This window comes from Beta vulgaris, chromosome 9 (genome assembly GCF_026745355.1).
Source record: "Beta vulgaris subsp. vulgaris cultivar EL10 chromosome 9, EL10.2, whole genome shotgun sequence".
Classification (NCBI taxonomy): domain Eukaryota; kingdom Viridiplantae; phylum Streptophyta; class Magnoliopsida; order Caryophyllales; family Amaranthaceae; genus Beta; species Beta vulgaris.
In genome coordinates, this window is record NC_079210.1 from 18165572 (window position 1) to 18181737 (window position 16166).

The 16166-nt window shown below is 37.6% G+C and overlaps 1 protein-coding gene across 10 annotated transcripts; it reads right to left on the reverse strand.

Moving 5' to 3' along the window:
* Positions 1 to 162: 162 nt before the first annotated feature.
* Positions 163 to 15476, reverse strand: LOC104903070 (uncharacterized). 10 transcript variants are annotated; one of them, XM_010691046.4, is made up of 4 exons: positions 15180 to 15475; positions 12455 to 13913; positions 12092 to 12167; positions 163 to 856 (listed from the first exon to the last, which is right to left on the reverse strand). In XM_010691046.4, exons 2-4 carry the CDS (start codon positions 13888 to 13890, stop codon positions 704 to 706), a joined length of 1665 nt encoding a protein of 554 aa, XP_010689348.2. In that variant the 5' UTR covers positions 13891 to 13913; positions 15180 to 15475; the 3' UTR covers positions 163 to 703. The 10 variants fall into 10 exon arrangements, with proteins under 10 accessions (XP_010689348.2, XP_010689352.2, XP_010689347.2 ...); XM_010691050.4 differs by having other exon boundaries at positions 717 to 856; positions 12092 to 12178; positions 15180 to 15473; XM_010691045.4 differs by lacking the exon at positions 163 to 856 and adding an exon at positions 1960 to 2302 and having other exon boundaries at positions 15180 to 15473.
* Between the last annotated feature and the right edge of the window lie 690 nt (positions 15477 to 16166).

Here is a 16166-nt window from a genome sequence, read left to right on the forward strand (position 1 = left end):
ATGTACGTTGACCTTTACTTGAGAAATTCATCCAATTGAACCCACACTCAAAGGAGGACCACAAGCTCGGGGCTCGACGAAAGAAAAAATTTCAGCATTAAATTAAAGAATATCAGTTCTTATCAGGGGCGGATCTAGAATTCAGATCTAGGCGGGGTAGCATAGTTTTACAAACTATCAATTCAAAAATAAAAAAAATCATAACTACTACAATCAAAATGTTACAAAATTCAAATACAACCTTGAGATCAATAATAATAATAAAAAAAAAAATTACAATTGCTCACGTCGAGTTCTCAAAATTTGGAACCAATTTACAATTGCATCAACTTATACATCACAAAACAAATCTTTCTCAAGATAAGTAACTAAACTATCGGTTAACAATTGATCTCCCATGCTATTTAGTAACTAAACTATTTCGTCGGGTTCCAAGTGTCATACTTCTCAAACCAATCGAGATTGAAGCGGCGACTACTTTTCCCAAAAGTTTTAAAAGGAAAGTTATGGTTTAGCGGTTGACAAAGTCCTCTATCAACATGGAATCTCCTAATATGATCTCTATCATCTTTATGGAAATCACCCATATTTCTCCTCTTCCCCATATCTTGAGGAAGACTCTCAACTTCCATTTCCGGTTAACCTTTTCAAAGGAGTTGAGACTTGAGACCTAGTATTTGAAGTAGCTCCAAATTATAAGTCTTCATTTTGAGGTGGAGGCCGGGTTAGTACTTGATGGAGATTGTTGGCTTGGTTGAGTTAGAGGAAGAGGTGGACTTGAATCAACTTGATTTCCATTAGGCGTTCCTTTGGAAAAAAGCTTGAGATATCCCTCCCTTGTTTTCTCTTTATGATTCTGAAATATAGATTTCTCATTCACTAATAATCCATTCTCGCAATTACAATTATAAACCAACAATTCACTAATAACTCCTTCACTAACAACCATTCACTAATAAATTCAATTAAATATTATTCCCGGATTCCACAATTCCACAAATTCCATAAATTCAACAACATATCACTCCCAAATTTCCATAAATTCAATAATATATCATTTCCATATTCACTAACAATCATAATTCACAACTAACAATCAAAATTTCAGCTCAACTAACTATCAATATTCACAACAATCAGTCTAAATTCAGTCTAACAATCAAAATTTCAGCCAACTAACAATCATACTTCACAACTAACAATCAGAATTCAGATTAACAATCAAAATTCCAACATAAATAGAAGAAAGTTACCTGAACGTCAATCTCCGACAATGACTACTTGAACGGACCGACCACTACTTGAAAGGACTGACGTCGTCGATTGATTTACCGAAGAAGACAAATTGCCAGTGAGAGAGGAAAGAGAAACTTAAGAGGAGACTCAAAAACTTTAGGACGGAATTAAGGGAACTAGGGTTAGATTTATCTTCAAACAATCAGAGTTAAGAGGAGACTCAGACTAACAATCGACCATTAGGCCTTCACAACTAACAATCGGCCTTCCATTTTCCCAGATTAGATTTAGGACAAAATTTAGGGTTAAATTTATCTTCTACTCATCATTTTCTCTGACGAGCGACCGTTGACCTCATGACCGACGAGGCAACGACCAGCAAGCCGACTAGCCAATAGAGAGAGGAGGCGAGTGGAGTGGCAACGACGACGAATTCAAACTTCAGAGAGTGATTGAGTTTGAGAGAGTGAAAATGTGAAATGAAATGGCGTAGAGAACGTTTTAGGTTTTTTTGATTTTTTCATTTTTTTTTAAAAAAAAAACAAGGGTAGCAAGTGCTACCACTTGTTACCATGTGGCGCCGCCACTAGACTCTTTATAAGTGGCGGCCAACATCAATGTATGGTTGTGGAGGGTGTTCTGGGAAGAGGTGAATGGTTGATGGAGAGAGGCGAGAGAGGGTTGGGGAGGAGATAGAATGAGTAAATCCATCTTACTCATAGATGAAACGGCAAATGACTAAGCAAGCCATCTTATTCATAGATGAAACGGCAAATGACTAAGCAAGCCTACTTTCCATATATATACAGCATTATCTACAGTAGAAGTGTTTCTGAAATTTTACAAAATGTCTGCGTCGTAGTCGTTCATATTAAAAATGGGCATGCTACTGAATTGGATTTACTTCGCATCAAAATTTGCCTCTTTCTTTACCCCTTATGTTCTTCCACTTGTCCTTAAGATCAACCGGAGTTCGTGTCCCATCAAAAATATGACGTCCAAATTCCATTATTTTCATCCATGGAAGGTTCTTATGAGCAGTCAATGAAAATTTCTGTACACCTTCCTGCAATTACACATGTTACATGTGAATAATTGGCATGTTTTGCTTTCCAATTTTATCAAAATTGACATGCTTCTGTTTTGTGTTTCTAAGATTTTTTTTTTATAGGATGTGTTTTTAAGATTTTAAAACCTACTAAAGTCATTTGCTGATACTTTCTTTTCATTTATATCTATCGTATCTACAATCTCAGAAGAACAAATATATACAAATGCTGAAAAGAAAAACATGACCTAGCTGTCAATGCACTATAGTTCAGAGTCATATTCCTCTCACACAATTCCAGCAAATTTTTTTCATTAGCTTCACTTACAATGCTTTGCTGCGAACAACAATAGACAACCAGATTATGAGAAAGGATTGGAAACCATATTAGACAAGGATTATCTGAAGTCTAGCTTGAGGTCCAGGGTGATTAATCGATGACACTTATTGTAGAAATATGTGCATAATTACTCTGTGTATTTATTCTGTAATTAGTTCTCTTTTGTTCCTAACGATAAGTATTTTCAATAGCTTTTAGTTTCTCTTTTGCAAATGTTATGTATAGATACTAGTTATTAGGCCCGGGCTATGCCCCGGGTAAGAAAAAATTTCATTTATTAATATAATACTTTATGGTAATAACACTAAATACAACTTATCCTAGTGGTTAAGACTTTATTATATGTACTTGAGATCTCGAGATCAAACCCTCTACTACGCAATTTCTAAATTTTTTTATTGTACATGGATTACATAAACAATAACTCCCTAGGAAGAGCGCCACGTGGCACAGTTTCTTGTTTATGCACGCCTTTAAATATATTTGTATAGATATTAGGTGTAATATACTTTATAGTGAGCTATATATGGTGATATTGTAGTGTAGTGCAAGGTGTATATATAACGGTAGGTAGAATCCTTCTACGGTTGAGAGCCCCTATCATTACTGTTGCGCCTCCAAAGTTTTCTTCTCTCTTTATTTCACCAGGGAATGAAACATCATATTATACAGCTTTCTTCCCTTATGAAACGTTATGTTATTATTGAACCGATTAGAATCAAGGGAAAATCAGATATCTTGGCAACCTGGCCTATTGTAATCTAGGCTCCGTTTGTTTTGGAGGAAAACATTTTCCAGAAAAATGATTTTCCCCATTTTTCTTTGTTTCGTTGGACAAGGGATTTAAAATGGAAAACTAAGGTGGAAAAGATTTTTCCATCTCTTTGTAAACATTTTCCCACAAAATTTTAAAGCTATTTTCGTCCTCTCTCATTCCCAAGATCTCCATTTTCCCCTTCTTAGCTTAATAGTTTATCAATTTTTTTTTTTTGTTGTCTTTCTGTTGTCAAAGCTGAAATCCTTCCCATCGTTCTTTTCTATTTATCAAAGATCAAATCTTTGTTATTTTTGTGTCAAGATTGAGACCTCAAAATTGATTTTGAGCTGAGCTTGACAATTTTTTTAGTATGGGAGAAAAGAGTGACCTTATGTTGACCCACATTATTTAGGAAGCTCAAAGCATCTAATACAACTTTGGGACCTATTATCTTCAATGGAAAGAATTATAATAAACTGTAGCAGGAGTGTGAAGATGTCTCTTGGCGGCAAGAACAAGCTGAGCTTCATTACTGGTAAAATCACAAAACCTTCATCTACTGCTGAAAACTATGATAGATGGTATAGGAATGACTGTGTGTTGAGATGTTGGCTTACTGAAAGTGTAAGTCCTAAGATAGCTGATGTTGATTTGCAATAGTGCAAAGGAGTTTTATATGGTCAATCTAATGCACCTCAGTTGTATATGGTTAAGAATGAACTGAATGGTTTTGAGGAGAACAACACGAGTGTGAGTGAGTACTTTGGGAGATTGAAAGGAATTTGGGATGAGCTAGGAAGTCCTGAGGGCTTTTCAGAGAGTGTACATGTGGTGCACTGGGAACTTGTAAATGTGATGAAGAAACTTCATGAAAGAGATGAGAAAGATAAGGTGATAAACTTTCTCGTGAAGTTGAACTGGCTATGATAATTTGAAGCAGAATATCATAGGTTTGGATCCTCTTCCTAGCTTAAAACAAAGCACAACAGATGGTGTTGCAAGTAGAGAAGCAGAAGGAGATATGTGGAGCTCTTGAGTTAGGAAATGAAGCTAGTGCCTTGGCTGTAGGAAGAGAGAACTACAACTACCCTCATCAAAGGAAGAATGTTCACAGGGGAATCCAGGAAAGCAAGGGTGGAAAAGAGAGACAAAAGAGGAGAAATTGAGAAAGAAATGTGACTACTGTCACAAAAGAGGGCACTTGGAAGACAGCTGCTTCCAGAAGAATGGTTTCCCTCAGTGGTTTCCAAGCCCTCTTAAACCAGGGGAGAGAGATGCTGCAAATGTTGCAAATACTGCAAGTGAGAGTAGCCAAGATACACCTTTTTGATTTTGATGAAGAAGGAGATGATAAAGAGAAGAAAAAGGTTATATAGATGGTGAACACTACTGTGCAACAAGTGATGATGATGACGAAGCCAAACAAGCCGTAAGTTGCAAGCAACTCTGGTACAAAAGGTTTCCCATGCAACTCAGTAGGTATAGCATGCACTTCAAATGCCTTTTCTAACTATCACAGTGTTCAAAGTTGGTAAGATCTGAACTTCCCCCGGTCCATGGGAAGCACCTCTTATTATGATCTGCTTGATGAGAAGTCTTGGATAATAGACTCGGGTGTATCAGACCATATAGCAAGTTGTCATTCCCTATTTGCTGAAATGAGGTTTTTAAAGAAAGAAATGAAGATAGGATTTCTTGATGGAAGACTGGAAGTACTAAAAGAGTAGAGTAAATAGGCACAGTTGTGATAAGTCCACACATTGTGCTTCAAAATGTACTCTATGTGCCAGAATTCAAGCACAATTTGCTTGCCGTGAGTAGATCAGTGGATGAAGGGAAAGTGAAAGTGATTTTCACTCATGATGGATGTGTTTTTCAGGAATGTTCTGATTGAAGGAGGCTTGAAACAGGAAGGAAGATTGGAGGGCATTACAAGTTTGAAGTTGATGAGAGGACTGATGGGAAATGTGTAGGTTTGAATTGGAAGAGTAGGAGGAATTTGAACTTGATTCATCAGAGATTAGGTCATAGCTCTCTCCCTCCCTCCCTCCCTCCCTCCCTCCCTCCCTCCCTCCCTCCCTCCTCTCTCTCTCCTCCCTCCCTCCCTCCCCCCCTCCCTCTCTCTCACTCCCTCCCTCCCTCCCTCACCCTCCCCCTCCCCTCTCCCTCTCTCTCTCCTCTCTCTCTCTCTCTCTCTCTCTCTCTCTCTCTCCCTCCCTCCTCTCTCCCTCCCTCCCCCTCTCTCTCTCTCTCTCTCTTTCTCTCTCTCTCTCTCTCTCTCTCTCTCTCTCTCTCTTTGTGTTAGTCATTCTATGTCAAGTGAAATATTTGATCTCGTGCATGTTGATGTGTGGGGACCTTATAGGACCCAGCAGTAACTGGTGCAAGTTACTTTCTTACTATTGTAGATGATCACTCCAGAGAAACCTGGACACATCTACTGTCTAACAAGGAACAAGAGAAGGAGATTCTCAAAGTTTACTTTGCCATAGTTGAGAATCACTTCAAAATCACTGTTCTGTTAAAGTGATAAGATCAGATACTGGAACTGAAATACTGCAGACATAATGAGATGTTTGGAAGCAAAGGAATTACACACCAAAGGAGTGTGCCTGGGACTCCCTAGCAGAATGGGAGAGTAGAAAGAAAACTTTGGAGGCGCAATAATAATGATAGGGGATCTCAACCCTAAAAGGATTCTACCTACCTTTAATATACACCTTGCACCTTCACTACAATCCAAGAAAGGAAAGTGCATCACCAAATACAGCTCACTGCAAAATATATGACACCTAATATATCTATACGTAACATGTGCAAAAAGAAACTAAAAGCTATTGAAAATACTAACTGTTAGGAGCAAAAGAGAACTAATTACAGAATAATTACAGAGTGATTGATTTGCCAAAAGGAATGAAGCGTCTGGACACAAAGTGGGTCCAGAGAAGTTGAGAATCTTAATTGTCATGGCAACAGCTCAGCTCAGAATTGGATGTTGCATCAGCTTGATATCAACAATGCGTTTTTTCATGCGCATTTAGACGAGCATGTGTATCTAAAACCACCAAATGGTTATGAAGGAGCTGCAGGGAAAGTATGCAAGCTCAAGAAAAGCTTATATGGGTTAAACAAGTTTCTAGATATTGGAACTTACAACTCAAAAAGGTGTTGTTGGGATATGACTTCAACTAACATGAGAGAGATCACCCCTTGTTTGTTAGGTATAAAAGACACAAATGCTTAGTATATGTAGATGATTTAGTGCTCCCAGGAGATGATGAAGATAGTATTGCTCATAAGAAGCTAGTTCTTGATGAAACTTTTACCATCAAGCAAGGAAAAAAATCGCGGATATGGTCAAGATCTCGGTAACGTTGGCGATATTGCGGAAGCGGCTTGTAACGGATGAATGGAACGTATCGCGGCCGACGCGGCGTGTGAAAAAATTCAGATTAATATATTCTAGCTTTATTTGCGTTCTTTTAGTTTATAAGCATTATTACAACATAATATAATCAAATCTATCAGAATATCTTGTTTCATCAGATATATAATTAATTCATAAAATATTTTTGGCCAATGTTTGAAAAGAACATATGTATCTAGGATAAAAACATTCTAACGCAACGAGTTCGCGTTACAGAACAAAAGACGCAGCAGGAAATATGTGATTTTTGTTATGGCGTTCCGTAACGGGATTTCGCAAAATGGCAAATCCAAAATCCGTTACAGAACGGCCGTTCCATAACGGAACATGAGCGTTTTAATTTCATGCCATCAAGGACTTAGGAAACTTGAGATATTTCCTAGGGATTGAAGTTGCTAGGAATTTCAAAGGCAATATGATCAATTAAAGGAAATATGCAATTGATATAGTCATCCTGCCACTTTTCCTTCTCTTAAAGGAATCAAACTCTCTAATGATCAAGGGGAGTTATTGGAAGACCCTTAACCCTATAGGAGACTAATTGGGAAGTTGTTGTACTTGAATCTTTCTAGACCTCATCTCTCTTTCTCTGTACAACAATTAAGCCAAAACCTGAGCTCTCCAAAAGCCATATTTTCAAGCTCCTGTACATGTGGTCAAGTACTTAAAGGGAACTCTTAACCTAAGGCTAATCTATCCTAGTAACAGTGAGCATCAGCTTTATGGGTATAGTGATGCGGATAGGGGAAGCTACCTTCGTAGCGGTAAATCCCTCACCGTGTGTTCCTAAGATCTTCTTTGATTTCATTGAAAACAAAGAAACAAACAGTGGTTTCACAAAGAACTTGCTTGGGTTGCTAGTTTATTTGAAGATTTAGGCATCACTGTTCCCACACCAATTCCTCTCTTTTGTGACACAAAAACAGCTGAGTATATAGCTCACAATGCAGCCTTCCACAAGAGAACAAAGTACCTCAAGTTGGATTGTTACTACATCATAAAAAAACGTTGAGAGTGGATTCATCACCACTACTCATGTGAAAACTACCCTCCAATTGGCGGACCTTCTCACTAAATCTCTCACCATGCTTTCGAATCTTCCAAGTTAGGACTTGTTTCCTTGCTCCAAGTCCACCTTGAAAAGGGAAGGGGGGGGGGGGTGTAGAAATATGTGCATAATTACTATGTTAATTATTCTCTAATGTGTTCTTTTATTCTTGACAGTTAGTATTTTCAGTAGCTTTTAGTTTCTCTTTTGCACATGTTATGTACAGATATATTAGGTGTTATATACTTTGTAGTGACTAGTGAGCTGTATTTGGTGATGCACCGTCCTATCTTGGACTGTAGTGAAGTGCAAAGTGTATATATAAAGTTAGGTAGAATCCATTTAGGGTTGAGAGCCCTTGTCGTTACTGTTGCGCCTCCAAAGTTTTCTTCTCTCTTTATTTGATCAGCGAATGAAACCTGATATTATACAGCTTTCTTTACTTATGAAAAGTTATGTTACTATTGAACCTATTAGAAGCAAGGGAAAATTAGATATCCTGGCAACCTGGCCTATTGCAATCTAGGCTCCGTTTGTTTTGGAGGAAAACATTTTCCAGAAAAACGATTTTCCCCATTATCCATTGTCTGGTTGGACAAAGGATTTAAAATGGAAAACTAAGGTGGAAAATATTTTTTCCATCTATTTGTAAACATTTTTCTGAAAATTTTGAAAGCTATTTTCGTCCACTCTCTCATTCCCAAACATCTCCATTTTCCCCTTCTTAGCTTAATGGTTTATATGAAACCAAACAAAGGGGGGAAACCTTTTAAGTTCATGAATGTAATGGCTGAGCAAGATGAGTTTTTAGAGACTGTGGAGAAAGCTTGGAACTCTGTAAATGGTAGATACAAGCTTCAGTCAGTATGGTTGAAGCTCAAAGCTGTCAAGAGAGAGTTGAAGCAAATGAAGACTCAGAAGGTAGGGCTGGCTCATGAGAAAGTGGAGACTTTAAGGCACCAGCTTCAGGAAATGCAGAGTCAGGGTGATTTTGATCAGAATGCTACAGTGCAGGCAGAAGCAAAAGGTCTAATGAATGATTTGAGACATTGGTCTCACATTGAGGAGAGTATTCTTCCGCAAAAATCCAGAATTAACTGGATTCAGCAGGGAGATTCAAACTCTAAGCTGTTCTTTACTGCTGTTAAAGCCAGAAATGCACATAATAGAATTGATATGTTAACTACTGATGATGGGAGATTAATTAAGGAAGCTGAAGAAGTAAAGGGGGAAATAATTGATTTTTATAAGAAGTTGCTGGGGACAAGAGCTTCTACTCTGCTGGGAGTGGATCTGAATACTGTGAGGGGGGGTAAATGTTTATCTACCCATGCAAAAGAATCCTTACTGAGAGAGGTTACTATTATTGAAATTGATGAGGCATTGGCTGGTAATCGGAATGATAAGGCTCCAGGATTGGATGGGTTTAATGCCTATTTCTTCAAGAAAAGCTGGGAGAACATTAAACATGACATGTATGCAGGAATCCAGGAATTCTTTAACAACAATAGAATGCAAAGTCCTGTGAACTGTACAGTTGTTACTCTATTGCCCAAGGTCCAGCATGCAACAAGAGTAAAAGATTTCAGGCCTATTGCTTGCTGCACAGTGATCTACAAAATTATCTCTAAAGTGCTGACCAACAGGATGAAGGGAGTAATTGGTGAGGTGGTTAATGAGGCTCAATCAGGGTTTATTCCTAGTAGGCACATAGCTGATAACATCCTTCTTGCTACAGAGCTCATAAGAGGTTATACTAGGAAACACATGTCTCCTAGGTGCATTATGAAGGTGGACATCAGAAAGGCTTATGACTCAGTAGAATGGTCATTTCTAGAAACTTTGTTGCATGAATTTGGTTTCCCTAGTAGGTTTGTTGGCTGGATTAAGGAGTGTGTCTCTACAGTGTCTTAGTGTGCTGGTGAATGGTATTCCTACACAACCATTTCAAGCAAGGAAGGGGCTAAGACAAGGAGACCCAATGTCTCCTTTTCTTTTTGCATTGAGCATGGAGTACTTGAGTAGGTGTTTGGATGAATTAAAAAATAGCCCTGATTTCAATTTCCACCCTAAGTGTGAGAGATTGAACATTACTCATCTGATGTTTGCAGATGATTTACTGATGTTCTGTAGAGCTGACAAGAGTTCCCTTGATCACATGAGTGCAGCTTTCCAAAAATTCTCACATGCCTCAGGGTTAGCTGCAAGTCATGAAAAGAGTAATATATACTTTTGTGGGGTAGATGATGATACAGTTAGAGAGCTTGCAGATAATGTTCATATGCAATTAGGGGAGCTCCCATTTAGATATCTTGGTGTCCCTTTTACATCAAAGAAATTGACCTATGCTCAATGTAAGCCTCTAGTGGAAATGATTACAAATAGAGCTCAAACTTGGATGGCAAACTTGTTGTCATATGCAGGGAGACTTCAGTTGATTAAAAGCATACTCAGTAGCATGCAAAACTACTGGGCTCATATTTTTCCCTTGTCAAAGAAAATTATTTGGAGAAGGTATGCAGGAAATTTCTTTGGACAGGGAAAACTGAGGACACTAGGAAGGCTCCTGTGGCTTGGGCTACAATTCAGATGCCAAAAAGTAGTGGTGGCTGGAATGTTATTAACATGAAGCACTGGAATAGAGCAGCAATGCTTAAGCTGTTATGGGCTATTGAGTTTAAAAGGGATAAATTGTGGGTCAGATGGATTCACTCCTACTACATCAAAAGGCAGGATATTCTTACTGTTAACATCAGCAGACTACATGGATACTGAGGAAGATAATAAAGGCTAGAGACAATTTGAGTAGTATTGGAGGCTGGGGTGAAATATGTATTGGAGATAAATTCTCCTTGAAAAAAGCTTACAAGAAGATGAATGAGAATGTTGAGAGAGTAAGGTGGAAAAGGTTAATATGCAATAATTATGCAACACCTAAGAGTAAATTTATCTTATGGATGATGCTGCATAAGAGGCTGCCCACAGTGGATAGAATTAGAAGATGGGGTGTGCATTGTGATACCAGATGTAGTCTGTGCAGGACTGATGAAGAATCAATACAGCACCTGTTCTTTTCTTGTACTTATACAGCTGGGATTTGGAGTAAAATATGTAGCATTATGAACTTCCCTGACTCAGGAGGATCTCATCAGGATGTTATCTCTAGTGTGTGTGGTCAGGCAAGAAAGAAAAAAGGGAAGCTAATTGTAATGTTATACACTGAGTGTGTGTATGCCATATGGAGGCAGAGAAACAAAAGAATCTTCACAGGGGGAATGTAAGGATGAAAATGTAGTCCTTAGGGAAATTTTATTTACAGTAGCTGCTAACTGTAATGCTGTTGAAAGGAGTAAGCTGATGCTGTAAATCTCCTTGTGTAGTTGTGGATTTTCTGCTTCATGTGCATTGCTTTTTTTGCACATGTTTTTTGGTATATATATACACTATTCATTTGCCAAAAAAAAAAACCAAACAAAGGAAAACTATATTTATTTGCATTTTCCACCCAAAACGTTTTTCAGGAAACTAAACGGACCCCTAATCATCCTAATTTGAAACAGCCACCTTGTTTCAATTAAAACATAAGTGAAGATGCAATTTCCGAAATGCAAAATTACTTGTCGAAACTATTAGTATTCATATTCTTATCTTACCGGCAAAAAAAATTCAATGCTTGGATTGTCTTCCCAAAACAATCTCATGTTTGGTTTTAATCTGATGGATGTCAACCTATATTCTATTCCACGTCCATCATCAAGATTAGAATTCTAAAGACTCGCGAGATAATCCTGGGAGTGTAATGAACTTCCTTCGTACTCCTCTTATATAAATGTTGTGGAAGCTAGTATAGACAGCCGATTTCTTTCAATCAGAAGAGCTGGTCACATCGGTATTTTAAAATCATAAGAAATGCTTGATAATATTGGGGAAAAACAGCAGGACATGCATTAAAAGGGCTCTCTCGGTCACGATATGTAGTTTCACTAATCTGACATACCTAACACAAATGTTCTGCAGAAGTAATCCTTCCAAGTATATCATGGTCGTCCTTTTTTTATAAGTGTCGAGGGCAGTACCATCAGACATAAGGATGTTCTAATAAAAATTTGAGCTTAGTAAAGTAGGGAAAGCACGACGGTAGTACATGCATTAAAGTGTTCTCAATTAGGAAAACTTGTTTCACTAATCTGACAAATACTTCTTTATCATTCAAAAGGGTTAAGTAAACCGCATACCTTTAGCATTGTTACTTCCTGTACTGTCCATGGTAGTTTCCTACGTCTCTCAACAGGCAAAATAGTTGACCGCTGGCTGCATATAAACTGTGAAACTTTAAGTTCATGCAATGCTTCAGTGGTGATATCTCAAAGTTTACCATAAAAAAGGTAGAGATCCATCCTCATTATAATGTGTTCTACATTTTCATATGAGTTCTGCTTTAAAATAATTGTATTTCGAGAAATACAATTTAATTTCCTAAAAAAATAAAAGTACAAAATTATGCAAGAGACTAGTATTTATAAAAGCTAAAAATCATTTTACCCCCAAAATTCAAATGTCTTAGAAGTGATATGACCAAGTTGCCATACATAACTCACATTTGTTTTATGGACTCCACTTTGGGTCTTGATTTACCAAGTTGATATTCTTTAATTTTATTTTCATCATATCCAGAATTTTCATTATGCTGTATATCATTCTTCAAAACCTTTTTCAATTCCCTTTTCTGGCCTGCACGAAGTCCATGCTCCAGGTAATCGATATTACATGATTCACTGTCATCTGCAGAGCCAAATTCTTCATGTGATGCACTTCCATTAACATGGGGTTCCTTTTTGATTGACTTCACCCATGTTTTCCCTTCATCTGTCATTCCAAAATGATCTTCTCCAACAAAAGCAATTCGATCAACATCCTTTCTATCTTTAACTATTTCACTTCTTATGAAACATCCATCTCGAAATGAATTGTGGTTTTCAATACCAGATTCTTCAGCTATCTCCTTTTTGTCATCATCTTTGGTGCTTAGAAGCTCTGTGTGTGTCTGCTCAATTTTTACCAATTCGTCATCATATTGTTCCAGTGTCTTTTTAGTTTCTGGATTGTCACGAGCTGACTCCGGATTCCTTGTCAAACTCCCTGAGTAATGTCTCACTCCAACAATGTTTTCCTTTGCAGGACGCACAGCATCTTGTAGTGCCTCTCCCTGGTTTTTCATTCCATCTGCATCTTCATAGCAATCTGTTCCAACTTCAGCAGGTTGATCAGCATTCTCTGCATTTTCGACCATTTCACCTCTAGGAAAGCAGTCATCTAGAATTGCACTATCCTTCACCTCATCCAATTGTTCAGTTATTCCTGTCGCATTTTCCTTTGTCAAGCAAACATAACCCTCTCGAGACTCTTCCTGTGCCTTCCCCCTTCCTACTTTTCCATTGTAATAATGCTCCCCTGGATTTGAAGTTCTCTGATTCTCTTTGATTGGGTTTCCCATTTTGTCCTGTTTCACTGACTCAATATCTTCCCTTGTAGGATTACCGGAGTGTGTCTCAAGAATACAATTTGTATCTTGATGAACATATCCCACTTGCAATGATTGACGAACTCCTTTGCATTCCACTTTATTCCTAATAGGATCATCCTTTGCCTTACTAATTGTTGGCGCATCTGGTTTTTTCCTCTTCAAACTTTTAGAACTTTTCAAAAGGCCAGCATCATTCCTAGTCCTCGTTTTCAGAAAACTTACAAGAACCCTGTTGGCCAACGTGGCCTTTTCCTTTGCTTGGTGACATTCAACAAGAAATTGTTTATATAAGCAATATGGACAATGAAAGCACCCAGCGTCATCAAAGTGAGCAGCAACGGGCATGCAGCTCTCATGAGCAACAATGGGACAGTCCCAATTACTGCAAACCAAAACATCACCACGTTTGTGGCATATTAAACAAGAATTTTTCTGGCTCTCAATTTTCAATAAAGAATGGTGCTTTTCTTTAGACCCCGGACCAAAGAGCTCACTTGCTCGAGCATTCATTTTCTCACTTGGTCACATCAAACCTAAAATTTACGAGAGAAATAGAGAAATAAATATTTAGTACACAATCACAGATAAAAATTAGTATTGGGATAATAAAGGTTGAATTCAACTGAACAGCAGCACATATAGACAATTTAGTTAATGAAACTTCAACATCAGAACACTCAAATACAGAAAGTACTCTTTTCCTAGTAACCTAGTTGGTGGCCAAGAAAATATGGAAGAACTGACTTTTCTATTATGTCTGGATGAAGGAAGGAATAAAGGACAATGTCCACAGTATTCTAAAAGTTGACAGCAGACGTTCAAATTTTAGTAGGCTTTAACCAGCATATACCCTTTCATCACCCGTTAACCTGATTCAAATTTATTTTAATCTATAGCCAAATTTCTCAAACTAAAAGAACCCAGTCGCCTTCACACTCTAGCCCAAAATAACCATTAAAAAGCCACAATCCACGCTTTTTAAAATATCATTTATCCTGAACCTACTTACCAATTGCTTGGAGAAAAATAAAATGAAATACTCTCCAAAACCACACAATTTACTAAAACATTGAACCAAAGAAAACAACATTATAACCCAATTACAAGAGGTGGGTAGCTATCTCAAAATTGAATCATCATGATCATGGAAGAAAAGAACATTATTAAAAGTTCGTGTGAATCTTCTCAAACATTTTGAGCTTGTTCAGTGTCCACATTGACATCAACATGACCCCACTGAAATGATTACGGCTTAAGGCAGGGTAACGAGGGTGGCTGTACACATTCTTACCCTGAAATGACACAGAGGCTATTTCAAGTTTTGCTTTGGTTCAAAATTTGACGATTACCATGTTTTTTTAACCTACATAAGAACAACCGGAAATTTAGTCTTATTTTAATCCTATAACAGAAAAATTAAGCTTATTCATCTGGATTAATTGGGATAGTCAGCATCACCCTATCTACAATGTATAGCAATTTTCTTACCACGGTTAAATACCTTTCAATACTCATTTAAAGACATGGAACTCCAATGTTTAATGTTCAATTAATGCTGAGTTCGTTAATTAATTTATCCAGCGAGTACATTAAGGATGCAACAATCTACAGTTTCTTGTCAAATTAATTCCAGAATCATAATGCAATTTAAATATCTGTTTATCTTCAAACAGATTGATTGAACATATACGCCAACAAATCTGTCGCCGAATTTCGAAAAAAGCAGGGAAAGGTAAAACTCCATAATCGCAAAGGAAGGAGAATGAGAATTTAATATTTGGAAAGAGATCAAAAATTACCTTTAAAATTTGTGGACTGTAGTATGTACGCAGTACCCCAAATTGATAGAACTGGTTGAATTTCCAAGAATAATAGGGATTAAATAATGAGTATTTTGATCAACGGATGTTGCAGCTTTGAACTAGGTGGTTATGGAGGAAGAGGGAGAAAGTGTAAGAAGTTACAGGAGAGTAAGCAGGTTGTACCAGTCACTGGTGACTTAGCGTGGACAGAAAAGCGAGGGAACTCCGGCTTTGGGTCTTTCATGATCCGGGATAAAAAAAATTTGCATACTAGTCGGGTTGGGCTAAATTTCAGGCCATTTTTTTTTTACCCAAAGCCTACTTTTTTTTGGGGGGGGAAGAAAATCGGATCGGCCAAAATTTAAACTAAGGGCCTGTTCTCCCCAATTTATTTTCAGTTCAGTTCAGTTCAATTTAGTTCAGTTCAGTTCAGTTCAATTCAGTTCAGTTCAGATGAGTTCAGTTCAGATCAGTTTCAGCTCTTGACAATACTTTTACTCTCACATATCACTATTCATTTCAGTTCAGTTCAGTTCAGATCAGTTCAGATCAGTTCAGTTCAGATCAGTTCAGTTTAATTCAATTCAGTTCAGTTCAGTTCAGTTCAGTTCAGTTCAGTCCAGCTGTTTTATGCCGAAGAGAACAGGCCCTAAAAAGTCATTTTTAAGTTGATCAAAATCGATCTCAAACCAAAAAAAATTGAGCTGACCCTGAACTCATGCCTAAAAATCTGCCCAAGCCTGAGCATTTTTTGGGTCAGTCGGGCTCAATTTGATCAGCTGAAAGTTTGATCGCATGTTTTTGCCTTTTTGTTATGGGATGAAGTGAATACTATCTGTAGGCACTTATAAGCGGTAAAAATTTACCCCAGATCCGAAAATTCGAAATGAATGGCTTGTTCCAAAGTTTGATTTAAACCCTAAACGATAACCCTTAACTTAACTAGAAATATATCGAACTTAACTGAAGACGACTTGATTTTGG

What these genes read in the sequence shown, in the direction of transcription:
- LOC104903070 (XM_010691045.4), bottom strand. Translation starts at nt 13,890, where the DNA reads ATGAATGCTCGAGCAAGTGAGCTCTTTGGTCCGGGGTCTAAAGAAAAG. An exon ending in GTGGAGTCCATAAAACAAAT is followed by an intron (nt 12,168 to 12,454) that starts GTGAGTTATGTA and finishes GTTTATATGCAG; the next exon opens with CCAGCGGTCAACTATTTTGC. An exon ending in AGGAAGTAACAATGCTAAAG is followed by an intron (nt 2,303 to 12,091) that starts GTATGCGGTTTA and finishes GTGTAATTGCAG; the next exon opens with GAAGGTGTACAGAAATTTTC.